The sequence below is a fragment of the Physeter macrocephalus genome, chromosome 2, assembly GCF_002837175.3.
Source record: "Physeter macrocephalus isolate SW-GA chromosome 2, ASM283717v5, whole genome shotgun sequence".
NCBI classification, from domain to species: domain Eukaryota; kingdom Metazoa; phylum Chordata; class Mammalia; order Artiodactyla; family Physeteridae; genus Physeter; species Physeter macrocephalus.
The window spans coordinates 48,044,604-48,071,532 of record NC_041215.1 but is presented as its reverse complement, the minus strand read 5'-3'; the positions used below and the strand labels follow the sequence as shown (position 1 = coordinate 48,071,532).

The following is a 26,929-nucleotide window of genomic DNA, read 5'->3' as shown; positions in this document are numbered from 1 at the left end:
TAATTCTTATCTATTCCCAGGCATCTGATAATTCAGAACTGGCTGTCATCACAGCTTTTGCTCACAACTCTTCCTGAAATGATCTTGTTGTTCCCCCACTCCTATTACGAAGGTGATTGCATTTATTAAATTGGTTCTTTCTGTAAACTAGCTTTCTAGAAACTATATTGTGCATCTCTCCTAATCCAAATGCTCTCCAGTCTTCAAGGATCAGCCAAAGCCTCACTTCTTCCATGAAATCTTCCCTGATGACCTTGACTTCGACCTTGCTTTCCTCTCAGTTTCTATAACATCATAGTGTGCTCCAGAGGTTTCAACTGGTGCACCATGGCACAGAGTGTGCCAAAAATGGGGCATGACTGGAAAGTAGCAGCTGCACTGGTAGTACTAAACCTTTCATTTTTATCAGACAACTTACTAGTTAAACAAAAAGAGATCTCACTCTTTATTTAGCTGCACTGGTAGTACTAAACCTTTCATTTTTATCAGACAACTTACTAGTTAAACAAAAAGAGATCTCACTATTTATTTGTTTATTTATTATTTTATTAAAATTATTTACTTATAAAGAATATATATTATTACTGTATTACATATTATGACTGAATACATTATAAAATATATACCCAAATAGAAATTTTAAAAGGATAAGGGACAAAAAGTAAAAACTACAATTTTAACATTTTCTTGCACTGTCTTGGATTTTCTTAATTTTCCTAGTTGTTCCCTAGAGTGTGTTTACTCAACTTTGATGTGACTTGTCTATAACATATGATTTGATATATTAAAACATGTATATGTTTTATATATATTTTATATATAATATCTAGTTCTAAGAATCATTTTATGTAGCTTCCCAAAAATGCAGGAATTTCAATGAGATGAACAATTAAGATGGAACAAATGAGTGCCAAGAGAAAAATTAGGGAAAAAGAAACATGAAACGAGAGATAAAATCACATTGTAAAAATCTATATTTTTGCGAGAAATTTGCAGCAAATTTAATTTTTATATTTCTAACAACCAGTGTGGGAAGAGGAACATAATCAATTTCAGGGCTCACAATGTCTATATAATCAAAAAAAAAACACAAAAAAAACAAACCAAGCAAAGAATACATACCTGTAGCCTAGGATACAAACATAGTTCAGTAAAAGCCAGCTTATTGGGAATGGAGAAGGATCAAAGCAAAGTAATCTCCCTATGAGCTACCTTATAATTTGACCTGATTCAGGCATAGATTGAAGAACAGTAATTTCTAACTGATCTGGGGCCCGTGGCATATCAGAATCAAGTAAACAAATTTTTTTTTAATTATTTTTTTTCAAGTTAAAGCCCTCCCCAAACTGGAGAAAAAAAATACCTCCCCCAAAGCTGATATTCTGGAGGTTATATCAAGCTCTTTTCTCCCCCTTCTCCCCTTGAAAATCCCTTTGGCAAAGAGACTTTAATAACAATGAGATTGTAATGGGGGTTACGGTGGGATGCGTGAGGAGTAGCATTTTATAAAAGAAATCTCCTTCTCAAGATCTTGGACCCTGTTAAATAACAAGTGTTTTTCTTCTTATCTGTACCTTTGACAGGTTAACTAGTAATTCTCAACCTGCAAACTGCCCCAGACTAAGCAATTTAAAATCTCTGAGGCGTGACTGCATCTTCAGTATTCTTTTAAAACTTCCCCGGGCAATTCTAATGGGCAGCCAGCCATTTGAGAGCTAAGAAATTTAAATTATTTAAAGGCTGATCTGTTGCTGAGAATGGGAGCAGTGATTAGAGAGGGCTTCTTTTTGATGGGTGGCTAACCAGAAAGGGGCGGTGATGATAAATTGACATGAGAGAGGAGGGGAGGAGCTGAGGATAAGGTGTGAGGCTGGGGCCCAATATGAAGCTGCCACTGAAAAAACACCTGTGGTGGGGTGGCCAGGGCACCTTTTAGAATAAGGACATTTGATTTTCAATTTGAAGCTTTTATGTTACAATAATAAATCTTCATATCCCATGCCTCCATGAATTCTATTGCACTGTTTGTATTTCAAGCTTGTATGTATAGTGCTGCACATGATATGGGTGGGAGAGTAAGACATGGATTAAGGAGAAAAAACTGAGTCCTGTATCTGGGCTGAAATGACAACAGACCAGAAACAAAATATTACATTGAGACACATGATGATTGGAAAATGCAGGAGTGATATGATAAAGTGTCTTCTTTCCAAATATTAGAGAAGATGATTTTTGAAAGTATAGAAAACAGAGTTTGAATTAGAGGTAACTGTCATATCTGTCAAAGGTTTAGAATAAAAATCAGTTTGGAAACCATAGTCTCAGCTAAACTAGAGGAATTAATGGATTGTGGGGCTTGAAGGCAGACTTTGAGAATGTAGAAACAATTTATTTTGGGGCCTATCTGTTAAGGTCACTGCTGATAAGTAGCAAAAAAATAAAAAAAATTTTAAAAAGCCAGTAAACACATGTAGAATGCTTATATTTGACTTTAAAATGAGAAAGCTGTCAGCAACCAGCTCATCTGAAAGTGGTAGCAAATATTTGAAGTCCAAGTAAGAGTTGGTGGTTAGAGAGGGGCGAGGGACATTGTTCATTTTGATTGCGGCAGAGTTAAAGTGCAGGTTCAGTGTAAGCATTGATACCAAGAGCTTGTATTGGCTCCATACAGCCAAATCTTATTTGTATATAAAAACAAAAGCTAAAAATATAACAACAAAATCCTGACAGCTTTCTCTATAAGGTAGTAAGGAGTGTATCTGTTGACAGTTGTTGAATAGCCATAGGTAAAACATTCTCTAGAACCCAACACTGAAGTTTGTCAAGAAACCAGAACACACTTTATATAGAATTCTCCATAAGTTAACTTTTGGGATTGAGCATAACTGTCTTTATTTTTAAAGTATGGGATAGAGTATAATGGGTCCAGCAGGATAGAAACAAAAAAACTGAGTAGATAAATTCAGCTAGTCAAATTTGTAAATTTTAGTACTTTGGAATTGTCCTTAAGTAATTTTTTTTTGTAAATAAAATTTTATTGGAATACAACCATACCCATTTAGTTACATATTTTTATTTATTTATTATTGATGTATAGTTGATTTACAATATTATGTTAGTTTCAGATAGATAGCATAGTGATTCAATATTTCTATAAATCATACTCCATGTAAAGTTATTACAAAATAGTGGCTATAATTCCCTGTGCTGTATGATATATCCTGTTAGTAATCTATTTTATACATAGTAGTTTGTTATCTCTTAATCCCATACCTCTATCTTGCCCCTCCCCACTTTCCTCTTGCCACTCGTATCCACTAGTTTGTTTTCTATATCTGTGAGTCCATTTCTGTTTTCCTATATACATTCGTTTCATTTTTTAGATTCCATATTTAAATGATAACACAGAGTATTTGGATTTCTCTGTCTGACTTATTTCACTAAGCATACTACTCTAGTCATTTGCTTTTTTTATCTAACAAGGTAAACACTATGAACCAAGGTAAATAAGCATAGCGGCTAGTTCCTGGAAAAAAAGAGAATCTAGAATTTCTTACATGTTCTTCTGTAGTAGGAGGTCTTCATGGTGGAATCAGCCAGATATGAAGAGGGCGATGGAGTTCAACAGTAGTTGTAGAAGGTCTATAGTGTAGATTATTATTTCGGGGAAAATTGTTTCAGATAATTAATTAATGTATTAATGTATTAAAATAAGCCCTACCCACTAAAGCCATCCTATGACTCAGCAATTCTACCTCTGTTTATGTATCCAACAGAAATGACACTGTATGTCCTCTATAAGACATGGATGAGAATGTTCATATCATTGTTCATAATAGCCAGAAATTGAGCACAATCTAAGTGTCCAAAATAGGTACATAATTTATAATTATATTATATTTTACTTATTGTCATATGTCTTAGGATAGTTTATTTTAAATTCAACTCCAGAAGTAAAATCTACAATTTCAGGGACTGTCATGTTCAACACTGTACTCCTATGCCTATACGGATGCTTAGCACACACTAAGTATTATGTAAGTATCTGTTGAATGGGGATAATTAAAGTTAAAAAAATCATATTTTGGAATAAGTGTCAGAACACAGTTATGATAATCTTTCCTCCCTTTCTGTCTTTATATGTATTTCCACTTTGTATCTTTAAGGTTTATTGTAAAATTTTATCATCTTTCCACCTTATTCTATTATAATTAAAACACTCTTGACCTACCTTATGTATATTTTACAGATATTCCCAGATATTAGAAGACATATTCTTATATCTTAGTGAACTTATTCCATTTAGAGCGTGGAGGTGTGCAATGTGTATGTGAAAAATAAGGAAAGGAGATTTCTTTGAGAATGAGTGATTTAATTATTCTATCCTCTTGGTCCTCCTTAATGCACCACTACATGATTGATTTGCTTGCTAATATCCCAAATATAAGTAATAAAAGAATATAAGGAAACATCTCCGTTCCTTCAGTGCTGTAATCTAGTGGATTTGACCATGTAGAGATAGCCTCAGCATTACAAATTAATCTATTATTCACATAGTGAATATTCATGAAATGTCTACTGCACTTGTGACTGCCTTGGTAAATGTTGGGTCTATTGCAGTCCCTACCTATGATATATCTCACAGTCAATTTCTAAGAAGAAATGCAAAGATGCAATTTCAGCTCAATATGATAATAAAAGTATGTGCAAGATGTAGTGGCATATGTGAGAAAAAAAATGCTTCCTAATTATACTAAATAAAATTTTGCAGGACCGGCAAAGCTATTAGAGAGAAATAGAAAAGTAAGGGTCACACAAATATTTAGTGTCCTTTTTTTCTAATACTTGTGAAGACTGTTGTTAATGTCTTCTTTGAACTCACAAAAATGCTTGTCTTTACTACTTATATGCTGCTCCTGCTACACTATTGTGAATTGTTAGTCATTTTTCATGTGCATACCTTCTGTTCCTTAATTAGCTTATAAAGTTTCTCACAGTAAGAGCTTTGTCTTCCTTGTATACCCTCCCAACCAGTCTTTGTACAGCACACCACATTCATTCATTTATTCACCAGATGTTTACTTTGAGCTTACTATGTACCAGGCACTATTCTAGGTGCCAGGGGTCAGGCAGTGAGCAAAATGAAGTCCCAGCCCTCAAAGAGATTATATTTCTGTGAGACAATACAGACACTAAACAAACAAACCAATAAATATGGAATGTGTTTGACAGTAATAAATGCTACAGAGAAAAATAGGTTTGTAAGGGAAATGGAACATGGCAAGGAAATAATTTCTCTAGAGAGTAGTCAATTTGGTTATAGGTTGAAGATGAGAGTAGTTGGTGATGGATTAGATGTGAAGTGTGAGGAAAAGTGATCAAGGACAATATGAGGTTTTTAGCCCAAGAATCAAAGGATGGAGGTGCCTTCCATCATACCACCAAGGCATGGGGAGCTGCCATATGGAAGACTGAGGGAGAAGTACGTTTCAGGTAGAAATCCAAAATTTGTCTTTTGCAATCAAGATTGCCTTTTCTTACATACAAGTGGAGATACAATGTAGGCAGTTGGATATATGGATCTAATGTTAGCAGAAGAGAATAGGACTCTTCATATAATACTTACTATTTATACAAAAATGATGCTTATTTTTGTTGATTGATTCACTCTTTCAATCATGAAAACATATCAACTGATAGTTGGACAAAATTGGAAAAATGAAACAAGTCCTTGCTTTCCAGATATATATTTGAAAATGGTATCTCTGCTCTGATTCATGCACGTGTGTATCTGACTTAACCATTGTTGGGAACAGGGGCTATTTGGAATTTTTCCCCAGACAGGTAATAGAATTTAGACTATATTTCATTTGAAACAGAATCCCCAAACTTACTGATAAATGGCTTTATTATGCTAATTGCTTTTTCTTTATATCCATAGTCTGTCTCTGTGCCAGATGGAAATTATATTGGTCTTAAAGGATTTGTTCTTCAAATGGCCATGTAGGTCACAACACAAACACTTACTGAGTTGGTGGCAAATTTATTATTTAATGATTTGTCCCCAGTGTCTTTCTAGTGGCTGTATTTAACATCATTGATCTGTAATTGCTACCCTTTATGCATATGCATGCACATATATTTCATTTATAGTCTTTAGGAACATTTTTCATTCAAATATTCAAAAAGCACTGTTATTTAAAGACTCTATGATAGCATAGAGCCATTCTTCAAGTATTCTTAAACCCATTTGTACAAAGAGAGTTTGAAAAAGAATGCACAGTGTTTGTAGTTGACATTTGGGAAACTAGTACCTCAGAAGGAATAATTAGTTGATAAGGTATTTTTAAGGCTTTATACATTTTGAATGACCTTATACATAAAACACCCTTGATATATTTAAAATGCCCTTATGTTTCTTTCCATTCTCTCTCTACTTTGAGACTTTGTTGATTATCCCCAGTAGTATTCTCTTTATATGTAGAGAACTCAGACCTAAGAATAGATGTTAAAAGAAAAACCGTAGTCCAAAATAATTTGGTTTGATATCAAGATTGCAAATTCATGGGGGATAAGTATTTATTGAGTTAAAATGAAGAAAAAATAAAAAGGATGTGATAGACTATTTCCACATATATTTCAAAAATGCTTTAAAACATTTGACTAGGTTCTCTCATGTGGTTTTAATATCTTTCTTACCATTTTTATTAGTAAAATTTCCTGAAGAACACTTATACTCCAGCACACCCAGGATGATAAACCCCAAAATGCTGATGCAATGTGCTCCTAATATGTATATCGATACCTTTTATAGTGTGTTTGTGTATGTTTTTTTTTTCTTTCTGTTTTATCTATAGAAAATGATACCATCTACTGGACAGACATGGGCTTCAATAAAATTAGCAGAGCTAAAAGAGATCAGACTTGGAAAGAAGATATCATCACCAATGGCTTGGGAAGAGTGGAAGGGATAGCTATTGACTGGATTGCTGGTATCATCCATGGCTTTCTCTGTTTTTGTTTCACATCTATATTGTTAGTGGCTCAATCTGCTTCATAAAAATGCTGTTTCTGACTCATAACAGGTTTTTTTTTGAACTTCTAGCCACAGGGGTAAATAGCCTCTTTTGCTTTTGGCTTCACTCTTTCTAATGCTTTTGAGACTTTGGATAAGTGTTTTTATGTAGAAGTAGATTATGTAGTATTAACTTTGCCCAGATCTCCTGAGAGCCCCATGAGGCTGATAAACAAAAGTGTTAGAAGTTCTCTTTTGCCTGAAGCTAGTAGAAAATGAAAATAGAGCCCTTCCTCAGGTGAGAGAAATTTCAATTTATTTTTAACATATAAATGTATCATTATATGGTTTAAACCATAGACATGTGAGATTAAGAAGTATTTGCATATTAGTTTATTTATAGCTTTCTGCTTAGGAACTGCACATATTAAAAAAGAATATAGGAAGTAAATGATTTCTTAATAGTCATGTGAATGCTCAGAAAGTTAATTTTCGCTGAATTAATAAATAAGTTTTTCTCAGAATTGTATTATAAACATGTTTGTATTTCTTCTAGGTAACATATATTGGACGGATCATGGTTTCAACTTAATTGAAGTTGCAAGACTCAGTGGCTCTTTTCGTTATGTAATTATTTCCCAAGGCCTGGATCAACCAAGATCTATAGCTGTGCACCCAGAAAAAGGGTAAATTTAACGTTTACATATATTTTGGGGGTTTTAAGTGACTTAAATTTCGTTAAAAGAAAAATCCAGAAATTGATATTAATATTTATTTTTAGTCATAATGTCTGAAACAAATCTCAAAAATATCTTACCTAAGCAGAAGGAAAAGTTTATTTTCACTTTGTCATGTATATTTCAGTACATATTTGATAGGTTCATATTTATTATGCCGTTCTTTAATGTGTGTGTAAATCCAAATGATACACCAACATTTTTCTAGATTATCAATTTAAAGTTCTGCCCTAGAACTGTTTACATATTAGGTACTCAATTTTTTGCTGAATGAATGAAAGAACCATTTGATAGCCAAACTCGTTCTCCAATATTTCTAAAGCTTCAATTTCCATTTATGTATCTATAATTGCTGTATCAACATGTTCATCCCAAGCTTTTTTTTCCCCTTCTTCTTCTTCTTGAGATCCAGATAAGTATGTCTACCTGTCTTCTTGACAGTACCATTTTTCCATTTGGACACCCAAACTGTACATATCTAACATTGAAATGAATTCAAGCTGACACCAAATTCTGCTGATTTTTTTCTTCCAGATATTATCAATCTACCACCCTCCATCTTCACTACCTCCACCCTGATTAAATCTGTTTTTGCGCTACACAGATACCCCTGCAATAACTTCCCAATTGATCTTCTAACCTCACCAGAGTCCAAAATTTCTGTTACGATTCTTCTTAATCAGGCCCTATGTAAATTTTCAGCCTCAAACTCCTGCTCCTGACTCTTTGCTATCTCAGTCTCTGTTGGACTTCTTAGTTTTTTGAAATGTTTTCAAATATTTCCTATTCTCTTCCACTCTCAGTCTGAACAGCTTCTTCCCTTTACCTGCAATGTTCTCCTTCTTACTTTCACCTTGATAAACTTTATTTATCTTTTCCTGGTTTTGCAAACAGACATTCTGTTATATGACACCAAAGCACCCAGTACTTTCATTTTTATAAATTATATTTGCTTATTTATATTTATTTGCTTTACTGTACTATGCACTGTTTTTCACTGGACTGGGTAATGTCTGTATTCTTTAGTAAAACTCGATGAGAAGAGCCATGTGTGTTTGGTTTATTTCTCTATCCTCAGAGCTTGGTACAGTGGTTGGTAAGGAATAAGTTGTTGACTGATACAATAATAAAAAAGCAGTCCTATTATAAAAGTTTATATTACTCCTCACTATTGTGTTTCTTGCATTGCTATCATTACTTTATTTTAGAGGTTTTATAAAGTGGGTTTTTTTTATGTTAATAAAACTCCTGTGTCTTTTGGAGTGGAAAAAAGTGAAGCCATAGTGGTCACACAAAGGCATATTAGATAAACAAGTATAAGGAACACTGATTTAGGATGAAGTCAATCTATGTAAAACATCAAATCAACTCTCACGAAAATCTACATTCTTTCCTATTTGTTATATATTGTATGTGCTTTTTCCAGTGTCATTACTGTCTTCACTTTCTTGACAAATGCTATAAAATTGTCATACTATCAGTACAGTGAAAGAGGAAACAAAGAAGGTTAATATAAGAGAGAAAAATAATGCCAACAAATTTTCATGCTTCAAGCTAAAACTAAGATTACAATATAAAAATTGAAAAGCTGCATTGGTTAGGATTGCTCTTGGATGCAAATTAAAATTTAACTAGCATTTGTTAAATCTATAGATTTTCTTTCACCCTTTTCAACTACCACCTTTACTAGGTTATATTTTCTCTTATGCTTGATGTTAAGGCCCCATTGTTAGAGCACACTTGATATATCCTCAAAGAGTATGTTTACACCTAAGGAAAGAGAAGGGGATAGGAGAAAACCTTTTTCTTGCTAGACTCTATTGTTTTACTTGGGAAGAGAAAGGTCTTCGTGTTAATCCCTTTGTTTTTTTCTTAGCCAGAGATGGGTTACATGCCCATCCTTAGATCAGTCAATAGACAAAGGGAAGAGAATATCTTGACATATTTAGACAAGTAATGTTTCATCACCTGGGCTAGGATAAGGTCCCAGACCAAATAGTATACTCTGAATATCTGAACAAACTGAATTTCTATTAGTACTAGGGATGATTTGAGATGAATTTCGAAGAGACAATATGACATCTTTGGTATCTCTCTCACATCTCCTATGTTCAATATACCAGGAATTCTGTTACCTTTGGCTTCAAACTACATTTATGCTTTACCTACTTCTCACAATTTTCATTGCTACCACCCTAGTCTGAGTCGTTGTCATTCTTGCCAACATTTCTGGATTGTGGCTTACCAAATCTTCAACCTCGGTATTCCTACAGTCTATTCTTCATGTAGTGGCCTAATGATCCTTCCAAAATGTAAGTAGCTGTTACTGTTTTGCTCAGAACTCACCAGTGGGTCCCCTTTCATTCTGTTTAAAAGCTTACAACAAACCTAGAGTGGTGTTATTTCCTCCATTTAACAGATAAGAAAACTGAGTCAGCAATTTGAAATATATTACTCTATCATTAACATGATATGTGGGAGAGTTAGGTTTTTCTAAACTCCAAAGATTATGCTATATTATGTGTGTATGTATGTGTGTGTGTGTTATGTAACATGTAACATGTTTACATATACATAACACATATATAGTGTTAAGCATTACAGAAATTAATAACCAAAAATATCAAGCATTTAAGTAAACAGTTTTAACAGTTTTAGCATAAAATTATAATAAAAATGTAAAGATTAAACCTATAATGAGAGAATAAACAATAATGAGAAAATGCTGGGAAAATTAGGAAAAGTTTTTAAAAATTTTTGAGTTGGGTCTGACTTCCCCCGTACATTCTCTTATCTACCACTGCATGCCCATGGACACTTGCCAGTACATATTAAAAATGTTGAGGGAGGCTTCCCTGGTGGCACAGTGGTTGAGAGTCCGCTTGCCGATGCAGGGGACACGGGTTCGTGCCCCGGTCCGGGAAGATCCCACATGCCGCAGAGCGGCTGGGCCCGTGAGCCATGGCCGCTGAGCCTGCGCGTCCGGAGCCTGTGCTCCGCAACGGGAGAGGCCGCAGCAGAGGGAGGCCCAAAAAAAAAAAAAAAAAAAAAAAAAAAAAAAATAGAGGGAAGGTATAATTTTGTTTAGTTCCAAGAACAACACACATGACTCAGCTTAGTGTGTCCACATCATACCCGTAAATTTGAATATAAAAATATCCTCTTCTAATGTGATATTTTTTAAATCTCTTTTTCATTTGTACTTTACAATTAAGCAATAAATCATTATTCCCTCAATGGAAAATAAAAGATCAATTGCTGGACTATGAATCATTATTCTGATGGTAGGAACAAACATAATTTGAATGTTATGAAATATCATAGATATGTAGGAAATGGGCTTGTTTTGAATAAAGAATTTCTTCCCGTCATATTTATAATAAGTCCAACACTTCATTTTATTGTAGAGAACATCTTGTGCCTGGCCTATTATCGATTCATGCAGTTCAATTTAACAGGCCTCTTGCTGCTAACTAGTCGCTCTGTAGTTTTCTTTTGCATTCTATTAAAACCTAGTCTATGCCCTCAAGTTGTTATTCCAGACCTTCTTAAGTATCTTTTGTACAGTCATCTTAGCATATAACTATACTTAACTTCTCTCTAGGATGATTGAGGACATCAGGCAAAGAAACGCACATGTACTTCACTTTTTTGTCAGTTTATTCAATGAACACTCCTCGAGTGCTACGCACTGGGAGCCAGGTCATGTAAGGACATCTCCGTCTCCTCCTCAGCCTTTAATTCAGTACATCTTGACAAAATAGGACTACTGGCTTTGTGAGAGACACAAGTGGACACTGTAAAGTATGATGGTATAAATAAGATGTAGCTTCTGTTCACAAGTTTTCTGTTTAAACTTGTAGTTTAAACAAGTACAAAACTTCAGTTAAAAAAAAGTCTCATAATGTAAAGTAAGACTAATTTAGGGGGCATAAAAACACTCGATTGATAGAACTCAAGCTTAAATCTCATATCTAAATTTCATGTTAAAGTGAAAATTTTCATACGGCTATTATAAAATTACATTAAATTTTCAGAAAAAGGAGATAGCATATGATTAGAGTAGATAGTAAAAGTGAGGGTAGTAGCAGCAGTGGTGGTGATTAGGAGAGTCTTTATTGAGGAATCTCGAAGGAGAAAGGTTTCTGAGATGGAGTGGGAATATTTTATATGAAGAAGAAATAGAATAATTAAAAAATTGGTAGTGGCAAAGCAAAGGCCATTGCCAAGAACAAAAGTATATAAGGTACATGTAGGGAAGAGTAGGTAATGTAGCTGGAAGATAAGTTGGGACCATAAAATTGGCAATGGGATTCCCCACGTTTTAAAACTCCATCCCCAGTTTACCAAGTGAAACATAAACTGGCCCTGGACCCTCTCTCCTAACCCTTCCCTCTGGCCCCAAACAATCCACATAAGCAGAGATCAGAAGTATAATGAGAGTTTATTGAAGTTGTAGCGGTCTTTAAATTAAGGAATTCTTAGAAATGGTTCTTTATTATCCAAGAGAGAGTGTTATGGAGGAGGGGGAAGGGTTCTTTCTCAGCCCTCAAACCAAGAAATGGAGAGAGTTAGAGGCAAATATATAAGTGGGAGACTAAAATAAATAGAAAAGAGCAGTAAATGGAAAAACTGTGACTTTTTCATGGCAAGTCCTCAGGCCATAAGGAGTCAGATCAAAGTTGGAAAGATGGAAGAAGATTTTAAAATAGATATGAGATTTAAGTTTGGATTGAGAAAGATCTAGTCTTTTTTGCATGAGAATGAATCTTAACAATATCATTCTGTTTTTAAATAGAATTCTCTTGGAGGTCATGGATTCTTCCTGAGATAGCAAATTCTGGAGAAGAGATATTTAGTAGAGTATAAATAGAATCAGAAGTTGGATAAGTATAAAGTTATTCCTACTTATTCCAACAGAGTTCAGTCTCTACAATAAATCATGGTAGTAGATGAAATTATCCGAGGAAAAAGAAGTCTAAGGACAAAAATGAAGAATGTTTGCCGTTAGGAGATAATATGATTAAGAGGAGAAAAAAGAAAATTAACAATAAGGCCAAAGAAATAAAGAGGAAAAAAGCCATTTCAAGTCCTCAGAAAATAACTGTATCATAGAGATCAAGGGAGGAGTTTTAGGAAGAAGAATTTGCCTGCAGGAAAGAGATTAGGAGAGAGAAAAGCAGAAAACAGAACATGCAATTGATGATCAGGATGATATTTTTAATTGTTATGAATTTCAGGAACGCAGAGCCAAATATAAAGAATTAATAAGTGAAAGATAATTAGAAAGTAGAGCCAGCATATTTAGACTACAGTGACAGAAACTTTGACAATGAAGGAAAAGAGGAAAAAATAGTTTATTGAGAATGTAGTAGAGCGCACAGAAAGTTTTTCTTAGTATGGGGTCGGGGGTATGGGCACATATTCATAGGCAGAGGAGTGGAAGAAAATGCATGTAAAGAGGAGACAGATTCCAAGGAGGGTAGGAGGAACCTTGTCAAGGAAGAAGCAATAGAATGGAACAGGAAGAATGGAGGACAGATAGCAGATAGATAAGATTTGCATCTTAAATCGGGTATCTCGGGACTTCCCTGGTGGCACAGTGGTTAAGAATCTGCCTGTTAATTCAGGGGACACGGGTTTGATCCCTGGTCCAGGAAGATCCCACATGCCATGGAGCAACTAAGCCTGTGCCCCACAGCTACCGAGCCTGCACTCTAGAGTCCGCGAGCCACCACTACTGAGTGCGTGTGCCACAACTACTGAAGCCCGCGTGCCTAGAGCCCGTGCTCTGCAACAAGAGAAGCCACCGCAATGAGACGCCCGCGCACCACAACGAAGAGTAGCCCCTGCTCGCTGCACTGGAGAAAGCCTGCGTGCAGCAACAAAGACCCAACACAGCCAAAAATAAATAAATAAATAGTTTTTAAAAATCAGGTATCTCTAAAAAAACAGATCCTGGAATGAAAATTCAAGTCAGGAGAAGTCAGATAGGAAAGGGACCAAGCAAAGGTTCAACTGTGAGCGAAGTCCAGACCTCAGACATGCCTTTTAAAGCTTTGGAGGGTAAACCTCACTTAGCAAGGGAGCTAGACTTTGAACTCCCACCCAATTATTCATTCGATAAGGGCAACAACCCTGGGGAGACATACACTCCCAAGATTTCTGGCTCTCAGCACTACTTGTGAAAGGAGAGATTCTAGTAGCCGTCCTCTGAAGAAAGTTGGCTATGTAAGCTACTAAAAACAAAAGGACACAGGAGCTGGGCACTGAAGTACATAGAAATAGGAAACAAGATCTGAGGATGTCTAAGTGCAGCACCAACAGTGTCCACTATGGTTTGGAAGCCCAGCTTGGACATTTCCTACCTTTGGGATCTTTTGAAGTATCTTGACCTCAAACGCTTATATCCTTTTTGGTTACTGGGAAAATTAAATGAGGTAAATTTAAATGGGAGGATTAAATTAGGGAAAGTTCTCTTCTATTTTTGGAGATGAAGTGAAAGAGATAGAGTATAGCAATAGAATATATTTTAGCAGTTAAAATTAGTGAAATTGAAGAAACTCAGAGATGATATGAGTAGAGTTAGCAGCTTTAAATGAATAAGTAAATGTTGGTGAAACTATTGTGGTGAATAGAATATGAATAAAGTACAATATGAATAAAAGGATTCCAAGCAACATGAGTCCAGCTGGAATGGGTTTCTAGAATCTAACGGGGTATTTATATGACCTTGAGTAATAGTGCTCAGCGACTTAGCAGTAACGGAAAAATGGGCCAAACAAGGAGCAGGTGGTGACAGATTCAAAGTTGGCAAGTGTAAGGGAATAACTATGAGTTGCTAATCAGGAGGTGAGGTCTAGAAATTAGTGATGAAATGGAGGGAAACCAAGAACAGGAGATCAGAGTAATGTAAGGCAGAGGCACAAGAGAGATGAAGGTCCCTGGAACAGATAAGATGAGGAACCAGGAGCTGGGATGTTCATAGGATCAACAACATGAGCCATAAAGTCCGTAAGTATGTCTGCTTGAAGGGAGAAGATGGCAAAATTGTCAGAGATTAGTAAAGCAGTTAAATGGATTTGGTGGTTAATTGTAATAGAGTGATTATGTGATGGTAAGGGAAAATGGAATCTACAAATTCATAATGTGAATGTTTTGAAATAAGTGCATATAACCTCAGAAAGTTTTGTTTTTTCTTACTTAAATCTACTTCACTTTTATTCTGGACACGATGGCATCTATTTCCTCAGGCATCTCATTGCAGTAACTGTTCTTTTCTATTCGATCATCTTTAACTTATTACTTTCAATGAAGCCTTTCCCTTTGCTTTCAAATAGGCTCAGATCCCTCTTACTTGAAAAGAAAAATACTGTCTTATTTCTCTCTGCATGTTTACTTCTCAACTTCTGAGAATAGAAGTAAATGTCTCCTCACTTAACTTCTGAAATGAATTTTCAGCTTTAGTTCTTTCCAGGAATTTCTAAATTTATCCATAGCCAAATCCAGATTTTGTTTTTCAGATTTTTTTTTCACACCCCTTGCCTTCTCCTTGACATTTCTCCATCATTTATCCACTCAAGAGTTTATTTTTTCTGTTACCTTCTTTAACTCTGAGTTTTCTTGTTCTCTCTGACCCCTTCCATGTATTTCCTCTGAGCATTGTATTTCTCTTCTGAGCATCTTTCTCCTCACTTAAAGCTCTGTATGCTATTTTCTCGCTTGCTATATTTATCTTTTAAACATATTTTCATGTTTCTGACATTAATCACTACATTACATCCAATATTTCATCTTCATTCCTTTAATTATACTTACAATTTCCTTTAGAAATGATTTATTTGAACATCCAACTGTCACTGAAACTTAACACGCCCTCCTAGTTTTCATCTACTGACTTTCTTTCCTAACCATGGCGTCTCTTTTTGTGTTATCATGGTTCTTTCGTCCTGACAAGATTGAAACTTACTTCAGACTTTCCATAGGTTTTCATCACCTATTTCCATCTGTCTGTAAATCCTGTCATTCCTTATCTCCAGCTGTCTCTTAGGTTTTCCATTCCTCTCCATTGTGACTCCGAGCTGAGCACTGACTTAGCCGGAGGATCTCAGTAAGCACTTTTGATTTATTAATTTTGAGCCCCCCAAACAAGATTTACATTTCATGTAAGAAATCTTTGACATGTATAACAATATTTTAAATATTGTTTCTCTCTGTCTTCACTTCTTCTTAAAAACTTTTCTTCAATATTAATTGTCACATGGATAGATATTTTTCAGGATTCATAGTTAAGAATTTATATACCTTTTCAAATATTAGGTTTATTTTCAGGAAATATTTATTACTGCTTGGAAACATTAGTGATATGTGTCTTCTAATACCTTATCTACATGTTTACTGATGAGTTCGGGGTGGGGGGGAAGGGCTTATAAATGACCACTCTATGTAAAAATTTGAATAACTTTTACCTGGAAATCAAACAGTGATTTCCAGGTAATATTACATAGACATTTAAGTGTCAAAAGTCATATCACAGGAATAAAGTACAGCATTTTAATATTCTGTTTGATGTTAAAACATGGCAAGTGATATTGCCAAGAGAAAAGGTGAACCATAATGGAGTAAATTAGCTGAATCCAAGATAGAAATGTGCCTTGAAAAGTGGGCATGAAGCCTGTTTATGAGCAATGGAGACTTGAGGTCTTTTAAACTGTAGCCATATGCAAAATAGAAACTGTATATGAATTTAGTTCAGCTTGAAAATTCAGTTTCTCCCCTCCGTTGACTTCTTTATTTTTTTGGTAAGGCCTCACTCTCTTTAAAAAAATTAAAATGTAATAATAATTCTCTTTATGCTAAAAAGTCATTTTCTACCTACAATTAAAAAAAGATGCATAGAAAGTCACAGTATGATACCGAAAAAGTTGGTTAACCTCCCATGATGTATGATCTCTAAGTGAAACACAAATACTCTGTGATTTTTTTTTTTTCTTGTTAGGCAGTAGGATCTACATTGCCTCTCTTAATTTAGCTTTATATCTCTGCAACCATAAATAACTTTCTGAAAAGTGTTTCTTTCCATGGCAAAGATTCAGCTTTACATGGTATTTTGGTGTTCAAAAAGTACATATTGTTAAATGGTCTTTCATTGACTATATATACATATATGCTTTTGGAATATGCTCAATAATATACAGAAGGTCTTGAATGACAGTTTAACATCTGTTGAGATAGCAAAAGTATAACATAGTTTAACACCATCTCCTGAAGTATCAATGTATTTTGCATCTGAAGATGAGCTAACATATAAAAAAGAAGGAATTAAATTTGATTTGCAATAGAAATAGTGGTGGAATCAGGGTGATAGTTTATAATATTAATATACCATGATGGTCAGGTAATTCAGAAATACCACAATTATTCCCCAAATCACAGCCACCTTTTTCTACAAGTCTCTGAGAGAGGCATACAAACAAATTATAAGGACAAATGAAAGAAAAGTGCAATACTCTTTTTCACTAGGAATTTTCCAAAAAATTCTACTGTACTTTCAAAGATAGTTAGGTCTCACCTGCTTTTTTCCAATATGCTTTATTCTCATTTCTTAACCTCTAAACATAAATCTTGGACCTTACCTCTCCCGCTAAAACGAGAAAAGAAGGACTAGAAATTATCAAAATGCCCTGGGCTATCATTGCAGCTCTGAGCTGGTGGAAGAGAAAGAGAACCCAGAAAGGTCATGCCACTTCCCATTGTAAGAGGGAGCCCCTGGCCCAGACCACCAAAGCTATGTCGAATGGAGACCAGTGATAGCCACACAAAACTGTAGCACCGTTTCCTAATTTCTTAAGGGATCTGACAAACAAAAATGTGGTGAAGGGTAAAAGAGAAGTTTAAGATATTCCTTTCTCTATTTGCCTATAGAACTCTCCTCAGTGTGTTTCGACGTGGGATATCCAGGATAGGTTGCATATAACTGATATATAAGATGGTTTGTGGTTCATGAAACAAATTAAAATTTTCTGTATAATATTTTAAGAATTCCAAATCAACTCATGAACACTATGAGTCTAGGCCCTAGGCATCTCAGTGTTAAATATTTCATAGGAAAATTCATAGATTATAGGGAAACATCAAATATTATATACTGAAAATACCAAAAGTGAATAAAAGATGGACCTCTTAGGAAAACCATTGTTAAACCATGTAAATAGCAAACTAATATCATATATGTACACATAAATGTATATGTACATATTTATTGAAAGGATGGGCAAGGAGGCAGGGTGTAAATAGATACATAAAATAAGGAATTAAAAATACAATATGGGGTGATAAGCCTAACATGCTATGGAACTACAGATGTCAAAGAAATTTTTCTTTCTAAAGTCTTTTTCTCCATACTTCTCCAGTGTTGGCTGGGTATACATATAATAATTGTTTTATATAATTACTTCATATTGGAAAGTAATGAGTCAAGAAGGAATCTAATGTAAAACTTAAGAATAACAAAAAACAGAACAAGGCCTGAAGAACAAATGATAACTTAAAAATATTTTTTAAGCTTAAACGTAAGGAGAGAACAACCCAGATGGCCTGTATGTTTATTTTGCTTCAAAGGAAAGGTTTATTTCTGAAGTTGTTTGTAGGAATAATAACTTCTCTCACCACAGCACTTCCACAGTTTCAGTGTTGAAGCCCCTACTTTCATGTCATATAGAGACTTAACAACTAGCAAGTTTTAAGCATTGCTGGTAGCATTTTTCTCAGGTAATTCTTTACTTACCCATCTGCCTCTGCCGTTAAAGAGTGACCTTCATAAGGGTCACTAAGTCCAATTCATTTCATATTATCAGTTCCTAGCACTTAATAGGTACCTAATTAATATTTGTTGAACGACTGCATGACTGCAATGAAAGGATACATTTGAGAATCATCCATCGAACCACTGTCAAAAACAAAAGAATTAGAAAGTAGTATTCAAGGTTCTACTGTCTCTAGACTCTCTTCCTTTTAGCAGAGTGTTCTGCTATCTGTGGTTGAGTTCTTTTTATATTGCAGGAGCCTCTAAGCAATTCAGGGCTTGAAAAGTGATTTGGGATTGGCATGTAATACTTTCTCAAAACAATAACTGCACAAAAATGAAGAAAAAGGAAATGTGAAGAAGCCCTCACAGGAATAGAGGAATACACTGTATTCCTTATAGGCGATGAAGGATGTCAATTCATGTATTCATGAAATGTATTCAGACTTTGACAGTACTATATTATTTTCCCTGTGCTTTAGCCTGAAGATGGAAACATTGACACGTTGGCCTACAAGGTATTCAATTAATATGTGTTTTAAGTGATTCTAGTGAAACTGCTAAGCTACTATTCCTTATATATAAAATATATATTATACGTATATAATACATATAAAAGCCTACAGGGCTTCTGTTTTTTGTTTTTCTTATTTTTACAGATAAACTAACACACTGTTGACCTCCACTCTCGCAGAGGACACAATGACATTCTTGATTCTCTTTTCAACCAAGGCAACTGCCTACATAAGAGAATTATGTGATCTTCATTTTTGTGCCAGCATGGCAATTTTTGGTTATTTCAGGTTTTCTCTAGCATATCTGATAAGTATCTACTTCATACTCTCTTAGGTAAAGGATAGGAATAGGAAGAAATAGCAAATTTATTGTAAAAACTGCAACCCAGATCTATGCTCCAGAGAAACAGTTTATCAGTCAAAAAAACCTTAAATGAAAAGAAAATGATTGCTTCAAATTAGTGGCTTTTCACTATTGTTCATATATTTAAAATATAAGAATCATATTTAATATTATTTCTTTAACAATTTAGACACGTTCATTCTTCTCTTTCTTGCCCATACTCCTTTACTCTTTCCCCACCAACTTTGGAGCTTAGTTTTCATGTTGGCCTTATTTCCCCAAAAGTATTTATTTGAAATTATTCAAGGACATTTATAATACATTGAAAGTATATTTTTCAGCTTGAATCTGACTAATTGTGACATAAAAACATTTGTTTTCCTTTATAAGAGCACCTGTGTGTAAACTAATTCTGACATCAGTACAGTTGTCATATGGTAAGTTTAAAAACTTTTGGGTACCAGTAAGTGTATGCTAGGCCTTTGGAAACTCCAACACTACCAAATGGAGTCTTCTATCTATTAACCAAATGTCAATAATTAATTGGAAGTTAGCTTGTGATATGTATTCTTTGCACATGTTCCTGCCAAGAACTTCTGTGTCTAATTAAGACAAAAGGGATATTTGTGTTATGATGATTTCTGATAGTATTTCTATAATCCTTCAAACCACTTTTGAATGTCTTTTTTAAATTTTCTGTTTTTAAATTCGGTAACTATAAGCTTCTGTAAATAAGGGAATTTTCAGTGTAGAACAAATTATTATCCAGAGAAATGTCGATCATACAATACAGCATTTGATTTTGACAATTTTGAAAATTTCTGGATCTGGGATAGCCTTGGAAAGTATTTTCAGGGCTACATTAACCAAGCTAATATTCTAAAGGCAATTTTCTTGGCTATATCATACAATCCAACAAACACTCCACTACAGCAAAATTTGAACTTAAATGGGGACAACATCTATTTGAAATGCCATCACTGAATGTTAATTTCCATGGAGTCTCAAAAACCAGTGAAAAAATTTTCATTTCTTCCCATTGCTGAAGATCACGTTTATATATGAAGAATCTATGTTCATTAAAGATATCTCAAGCACATCTATGTAAATTACACTCAAATTATTCATAAGTTTTCTTGCTGCAGTTTTATAAGTTAGTGTTCTTCCTCTATATTTGGTTTGTAATTCCCGAATGTTCTCAAGGTGCTAATTCTATTCAATTCTTTACTTTCAATTTCAGTTTAAGGAGCAAATAAATTATTCTTTGCCTGACCATCATAAAATGTTGCTTAATTTTGGCAAGTGTAGAATCTTTTAGTTGTATTAAGTTGATAAATATTTTAGCCATAAAAGTGATGCTTGCAGTCAGCTTTGGCTTTACATATTGTGACAGTGTGTCAAATTACTGCTGAAAATTTGAGTAAAATCTGTATTCAAGATAGTTTTATTTTGAATATTTTTTTATTCCTAATTTTGTTGCCATTCATCTAAGCCTCCTGCCTAGAAGTACTGCAAATTTCAAATAAATAGGAACTACTAGGGGAAAAAAGAGACTTCTTTTTAATACTAAGACCTTTTTCATGTTTTGTTTTGTTTTTCAAGTATGGAGATCTTTGTTATATTCCTTATACTTAGGGGAAAATATCACTGGATTTAAGATTGTTATATTGTTGTTTTATGTTTCTATTTGGTGAGACAGCATAGAGAAGAAGGTATAGCCCTGGGTTAGTAAAGCCTGAGTGCAGTTCCCCTATCAGCCATGTGACTGTGGATCATTAACTTCCTGAACTGCAATTTCCAAAGTTGTGAGAATTAAATATGTTAAATGGCTGATTTGACCTACTCACTCGGTATAATATTTTTATTAGTCATTTAGTACATTTGAAAGATTACTATTAAAGAAAAGGTATATTATACCCATTGCCTTCCATATTTGAACTCTGGAGTGTATTAAAAGTAGATGACAAGAATCAGATTGAATAAATAAGCGCAGGTCTGTCTTGGCTCCCAAAATGCCTCCTTCACAGTGTAACATCCCTGTCATCTTAACAAATGACTGACTTGTCATTTTAATGTCACTAGTAATGCTAAAATTTCTCCTTGAAAAGTTAAATGAAGCAACACATTTTACCTCTCAGTTAAAATAGTGTTTTTATTTTTAATAATTTTTTAATGCAATGTCCCTTAACGATTTAAAAATTGTAATTTTAATAGAAACATAGATATTTCCATGCCTGCTTCAACCTAGATCTAACCAATATTAGTTGGATTTCTTGCTACAAAGTTTTCCCTTTTTGATTTATAGAGCTTGTAAATATGAAGGAAAGTTTCTTCAGGATTAATATACTTGGGATTCCAGCCACACCTCATATTTGTCTGGGTGTAAAAGTCCAGTGCATTTATTTTGTACAGCATTTTCAGGGGAAAAAATCAACTTTTAAAATAAATCAAAACAATATGCATAAAGGAAATACATATTTTATGTAGTTTATCATTATTCATGGATAAATAATACAAAATATGAATGTAGGTCTTCTTTGCTTTTCCTATATGCAGTCTCACTTTCCCTTCTTGTGTATGATTGCTGTTATATATGTATTCAAATATGCACAGAATACACACTCATTTTTACCTGAATGAATCAATGATTGCCGTATTTTTCTAAACTTTAGTCATTGCTGTTATCTGACAGCTGAATAAAACTTCACTGGGCATAACTTCAAAAGAATAGATCTGATATATCTGAAAGCATGAATTTCTGTATTGTAATATAAATACTATATTTACTGAATGAATAGGTGAAAGAAACATGGATTATGTACCTTGTTTTTTAACATTTCATTTTTTGACATGTTATATTTCTGCATACCGTGGATTTTCTTTCTTCTATATTTTATTTTCTTCCACAGTCCTTCCACATTACGTTAAAAGATTACTAAAATAAGAATGTCTGCTTTGTATAAATTCATGTTTTAAGATGCCTTCACAAGATGATTTATAAAATTCAAAGTTGAATAGCCATTTAGCAATCTAAGTGGACAGAATTGAAAGTTATAATGCATTCATGTATACATTCATAAATTACCTAGTGCTGTAGGTATAATAGTGAATAAGAAAAAAGATCACTGTCCTCACGGAGCTTAAAGTCTAGTGGGAGCAAAAAATATTAATAAAAAGTAACTTTGTAAAGAAACACAAGTGTAAATTTGCCACTCTAATTCATGCTATGAAGCAGAGTATATGGTGCAATACTCAGAGAGAACACAGAAGGCTTCTTGAGGGAATAGTCTGATATATTAAAAAACGGAAGAAATTAAGCAAGTAGGTTGGAAAAAAGCATTTCAGATAGGGAGCAGCATGTACAAAAGGTATTTTGGAAATTCTTCCTTGTGATTTCTATGAATGGTTAAATTTTTTTAATAATAAAAATTATTTTATTGCAAACAATACATATATTGATTTTTAAATGGTATTTTCTGTTAGTATGAATGGTATTGCTGTTGTTATTAATAATATGCAGTTTTGTTTGCATTTATCTACCATTTAATTTCAGCTACTTGTTCTGGACTGAATGGGGACAGATGCCATCCATTGGAAAGGCTCGTTTAGATGGCTCAGAGAAGGTTGTCCTCGTAAGCATGGGAATAGCATGGCCAAATGGCATCTCCATTGACTATGAGGTCTGTTGGATTTCTTAAGTATTGAAAGTGCATTAACTGCCAACTTGCATTAGTCTACTTTTAGTGTTCTCTTATTTTCTTTATAAAACAATCAAAAACAGCTTGTAATATGACTTTTCAATCAACCTTAGGAAAATAAATTGTATTGGTGTGATGCTCGTGCAGACAAGATAGAAAGAATTGACCTTGAGACTGGCGGGAATCGTGAGATGGTGCTGTCAGGGAGCAATGTGGATATGTTTTCAGTTGCAGTCTTTGGGGCTTACATCTACTGGTCTGACAGGTAATTTATTTTTTCATAAGTATTTGAGTCTCAAAATGTTATTTTAGTGCCAATTGCTTTACCCTTGTAGGATTAGCCATTCCTTAGCAAGGTCACAGAAAGGATCTCACAAAACCATGTAATTTCCACAGAAGAGGCAGTCACTGTTGCTATTCCAGGCTCACCCCTTTCAATGTCACAGACTAATGTTGGTTTCTTTCCCTTCTGCTGGGCTGTCACCTTCAGCTTAAATAACTGGCTTGATTTGGATTAAAGATTGTTGATCACGTTATGTTCAATTTCTTGGCAGAGCACATGCCAACGGGTCCATCAGAAGGGGCCACAAGAATGATGCCACAGAAACCGTAACCATGAGAACGGGTCTTGGAGTCAACCTGAAGGAGGTTAAAATCTTTAACCGAGTAAGAGAGAAAGGTCAGCACTATTGTATGATAAATACATTTTATGTTATTTCTTTCTCTTATTTTTTTTGACATGTATTTATCAAACTTAAGTTAGGGATTAATTCTTATATGAGTCCAAAACCTCAAGACCCTATTTTTTTACATCTAATTTCCTACAAAAATCGTATAGTAGCCTAATGAAATGAATATATAATAGTTCATGGATAGTTTTGCCTAGGACAGTGCATGTATATGGACATGTTATATACCTGGTATGACTTCAGTATAGGTTTAGGCTAAGTAATATAGAAACACTTGATAAATATACATATTCAACGAAGTATACAAAGCACAATTAGGATATTAGAGAGTAAAAAGCAGCCAAAATGTTTTTTTATTATATATATATATATATAATATATATATATTTTTTAATAGTCACACACTTTATTTAGAACTAACTAAATATGCCATATTACTTGGCCCAAAAGGTTGTTTTCATGTCAGATTATATTTTAATATATAAAGTGATAATGGCTCCAGAAGGTTGCTATTAGTGTGAAATAAGTCCAGAGTCATCATTTCTTTAAAATATGTGTTTTGAAACTGATAATGACATGATTTGGATTTTTTAAAATATCACTTCCATTAAGATAATGTTCATTTTAAATGTCCATTAGAGTAAATTGTAATTAATTTTCTTGACATCAAAGGAAGGTATAATAATTTTGGAGAGGATGATGGATTCATAGAGGAGAATTAGTCTGATGTAGAAATCTTAATATCATGTTACATCTTCACTCAAAACTGGAGTGAAAAACGTATGCCCAATATACTTAGGAAGGTAGGCACATTGGAGCCATAAATTTCTTTGATATCTTATATACTTCATAGACACCGAGTTTAAGGTACTGCATATTTCTTTTGGTGAATGCAGTTCATGTTTTGAGTGAATCAGTTACTTGTACCAAAGATTACAATATATACAACCTATTGTAATCTCAGTATCAAGTTTCAAAAGAGTTATGCCCTTAACTGGCTGATTAAGGGAAATTTTTTATGCTTCTCTTTGGATGGTCAGGGGAGCAGAAGAATGTGATCTTTGAAATAAAAAAATCCCAGGTTTTAAACTGAAGTGATTAAAAATAGCAGTACTTTATGGTGTTTGGATTTATACTGACCAGTCTAAAAATTAAGCATAAAATAACCCAGAATATTCAACATTAAATTTTTGATATTTTTCTAAGAAAAAACTATCTGGAAAAGAGAGGAGAAAACACACAACATACATGTGTGTATCTTCTTCTTCTCCCTAGGGACCAATGTTTGTGCCAAGGACAATGGGGGATGTCAGCAACTCTGTCTTTATCGAGGAAACTCCCAGAGAACTTGTGCTTGTGCCCATGGATATTTGGCAGAGGATGGAGTTACTTGCTTAAGGCATGACGGCTATTTGCTGTATTCTGGGAGAACAATATTAAAAAGTATACATCTTTCTGATGAAACCAATTTAAATTCACCAATAAGGCCGTATGAAAATCCACATTATTTCAAGAATGTCATAGCTTTGGCTTTTGACTATAATCAAAGAAGAAAAGGTACCAACCGAATCTTCTACAGCGATGCACACTTTGGAAATATACAGCTTATTAAAGATAACTGGGAAGACAGACAAGTAATTGTTGAAAGTAAGTACAATTTATTTTTAAACAGTTTGGTGGAAACAAGTATCATTTGGAGTAGTAGAGAAATTAGAGTGGTAATTGCATGTAGCAATTATATTTTCCTAGAATTTATATTCAAGAATGAGTGAAACTATAGCATCCAAACCCCCAAAAGTCAAAGAAGTAATTAACTGCTAGCATGTACAGTGTGAATATTATGATTATTAGCTTCTAATCATGGAACATTCAGTATATTCCTTTATAATGTTTCTTATTAATAAGTGTATTAAAATTCATGGAAAATAATTTTTCAGTATAAAACTTACTAATTTTATTTTCTTCCAGTGGGTGAAATTATATCTTTAAGAATATCTACCTAATTATATTCAGTGAATTTTATTTTCTCAAGTATCAGATTTTTTGTGTGCATATATATGACAGTCTTGATGAGAAAATGTTATTAAAGAAATAATCTAATATTTTAAAAATATTTTTAATATTCTACAGGACAATACTTTTAATATTTTACAGGACTCAAACATAATATTGTGTGAATTATCTATATATTATAATTTAGAGAAACCTCTTTCCTGTCATCCAACTTTTACAGGGACAATCTTCATATTCCTCATTCAGCATCTCTCTCTTCTCTATCTTTATGTGATTTCCATATATTCCTCACTTTTCCAATTTCACTATACTGAGGTCAATCTTTTTCATTACTTTTTAAATTGCAAAATAATACATAAATTATAAAATGTTCAAGTAATATGGATTTTTAACTGAAGTTTCTGCCTCATCCCTGCAACATCAATTCCATTTACTTACTCGTGACAGCTGTCATGCCTCCAGAATTTTCTTTAGGTATGTGTATCATTTGTAATTACAAAAATGTAATGATACAATATTCACCTGCTTTTTTTCACTTACAATATATCTTAAAAAGCTTTTAAGGCTATTTAAGATAACGTTCTATCTTATTCCTTTGGAAGCCTGTATCTATCCTATACTAAGAGTAAACTAATTTATTTAACCATTTTCTCACTGACAATCACTTAGGTTGTTTTTGGTGTCTTATCACTACCTACAATGTCACAGTGAACATTTGTGCACATAAATATGTTTTTTCACACACGTGAATATTTCTTTAGCATAGAATCCTAGAAATAGAACTGCAAAATCATTGTTTTATTTATTTATTTTTTAGAACTGGTCAAATTTCCCCAAAAAGACCATATCAATTTATGTTTTCATTAACTGCTTATAAAAAGATCCAGTTCCCACACTTCTGACAATGATTTTATAATTTTTATTAGCTTATGACTAATATGTAAAAACTGTCAACTTATAGTAATATACATTTACCTGATAACTAGTGAGATCCAGCATCTATTCATATGCTTACTCATGTGAAAAACACATCAAACTCCCTATGGTACATTGCCATCCCATGCTAAGCCTGTCACAGTTTATTTTGTTCTTTCAATATTTAATATCCTCACAAT

General features: G+C 33.8%; 1 protein-coding gene across 1 annotated transcript in view; it reads left to right on the top strand.

The window, feature by feature from the left end:
- LRP1B (LDL receptor related protein 1B) overlaps positions 1 to 26,929 on the top strand; it is a 1,933,320-nt gene that overhangs the window by 1,388,581 nt on the left and 517,810 nt on the right. The window contains exons 36-41 of the mRNA XM_024122386.1: positions 6,858 to 6,992; positions 7,572 to 7,701; positions 22,968 to 23,094; positions 23,226 to 23,377; positions 23,667 to 23,791; positions 25,077 to 25,448. Of these exons, the coding sequence (XP_023978154.1) occupies positions 6,858 to 6,992; positions 7,572 to 7,701; positions 22,968 to 23,094; positions 23,226 to 23,377; positions 23,667 to 23,791; positions 25,077 to 25,448 (1,041 nt within the window). The remainder of the gene's footprint in view (positions 1 to 6,857; positions 6,993 to 7,571; positions 7,702 to 22,967; positions 23,095 to 23,225; positions 23,378 to 23,666; positions 23,792 to 25,076; positions 25,449 to 26,929) is intronic.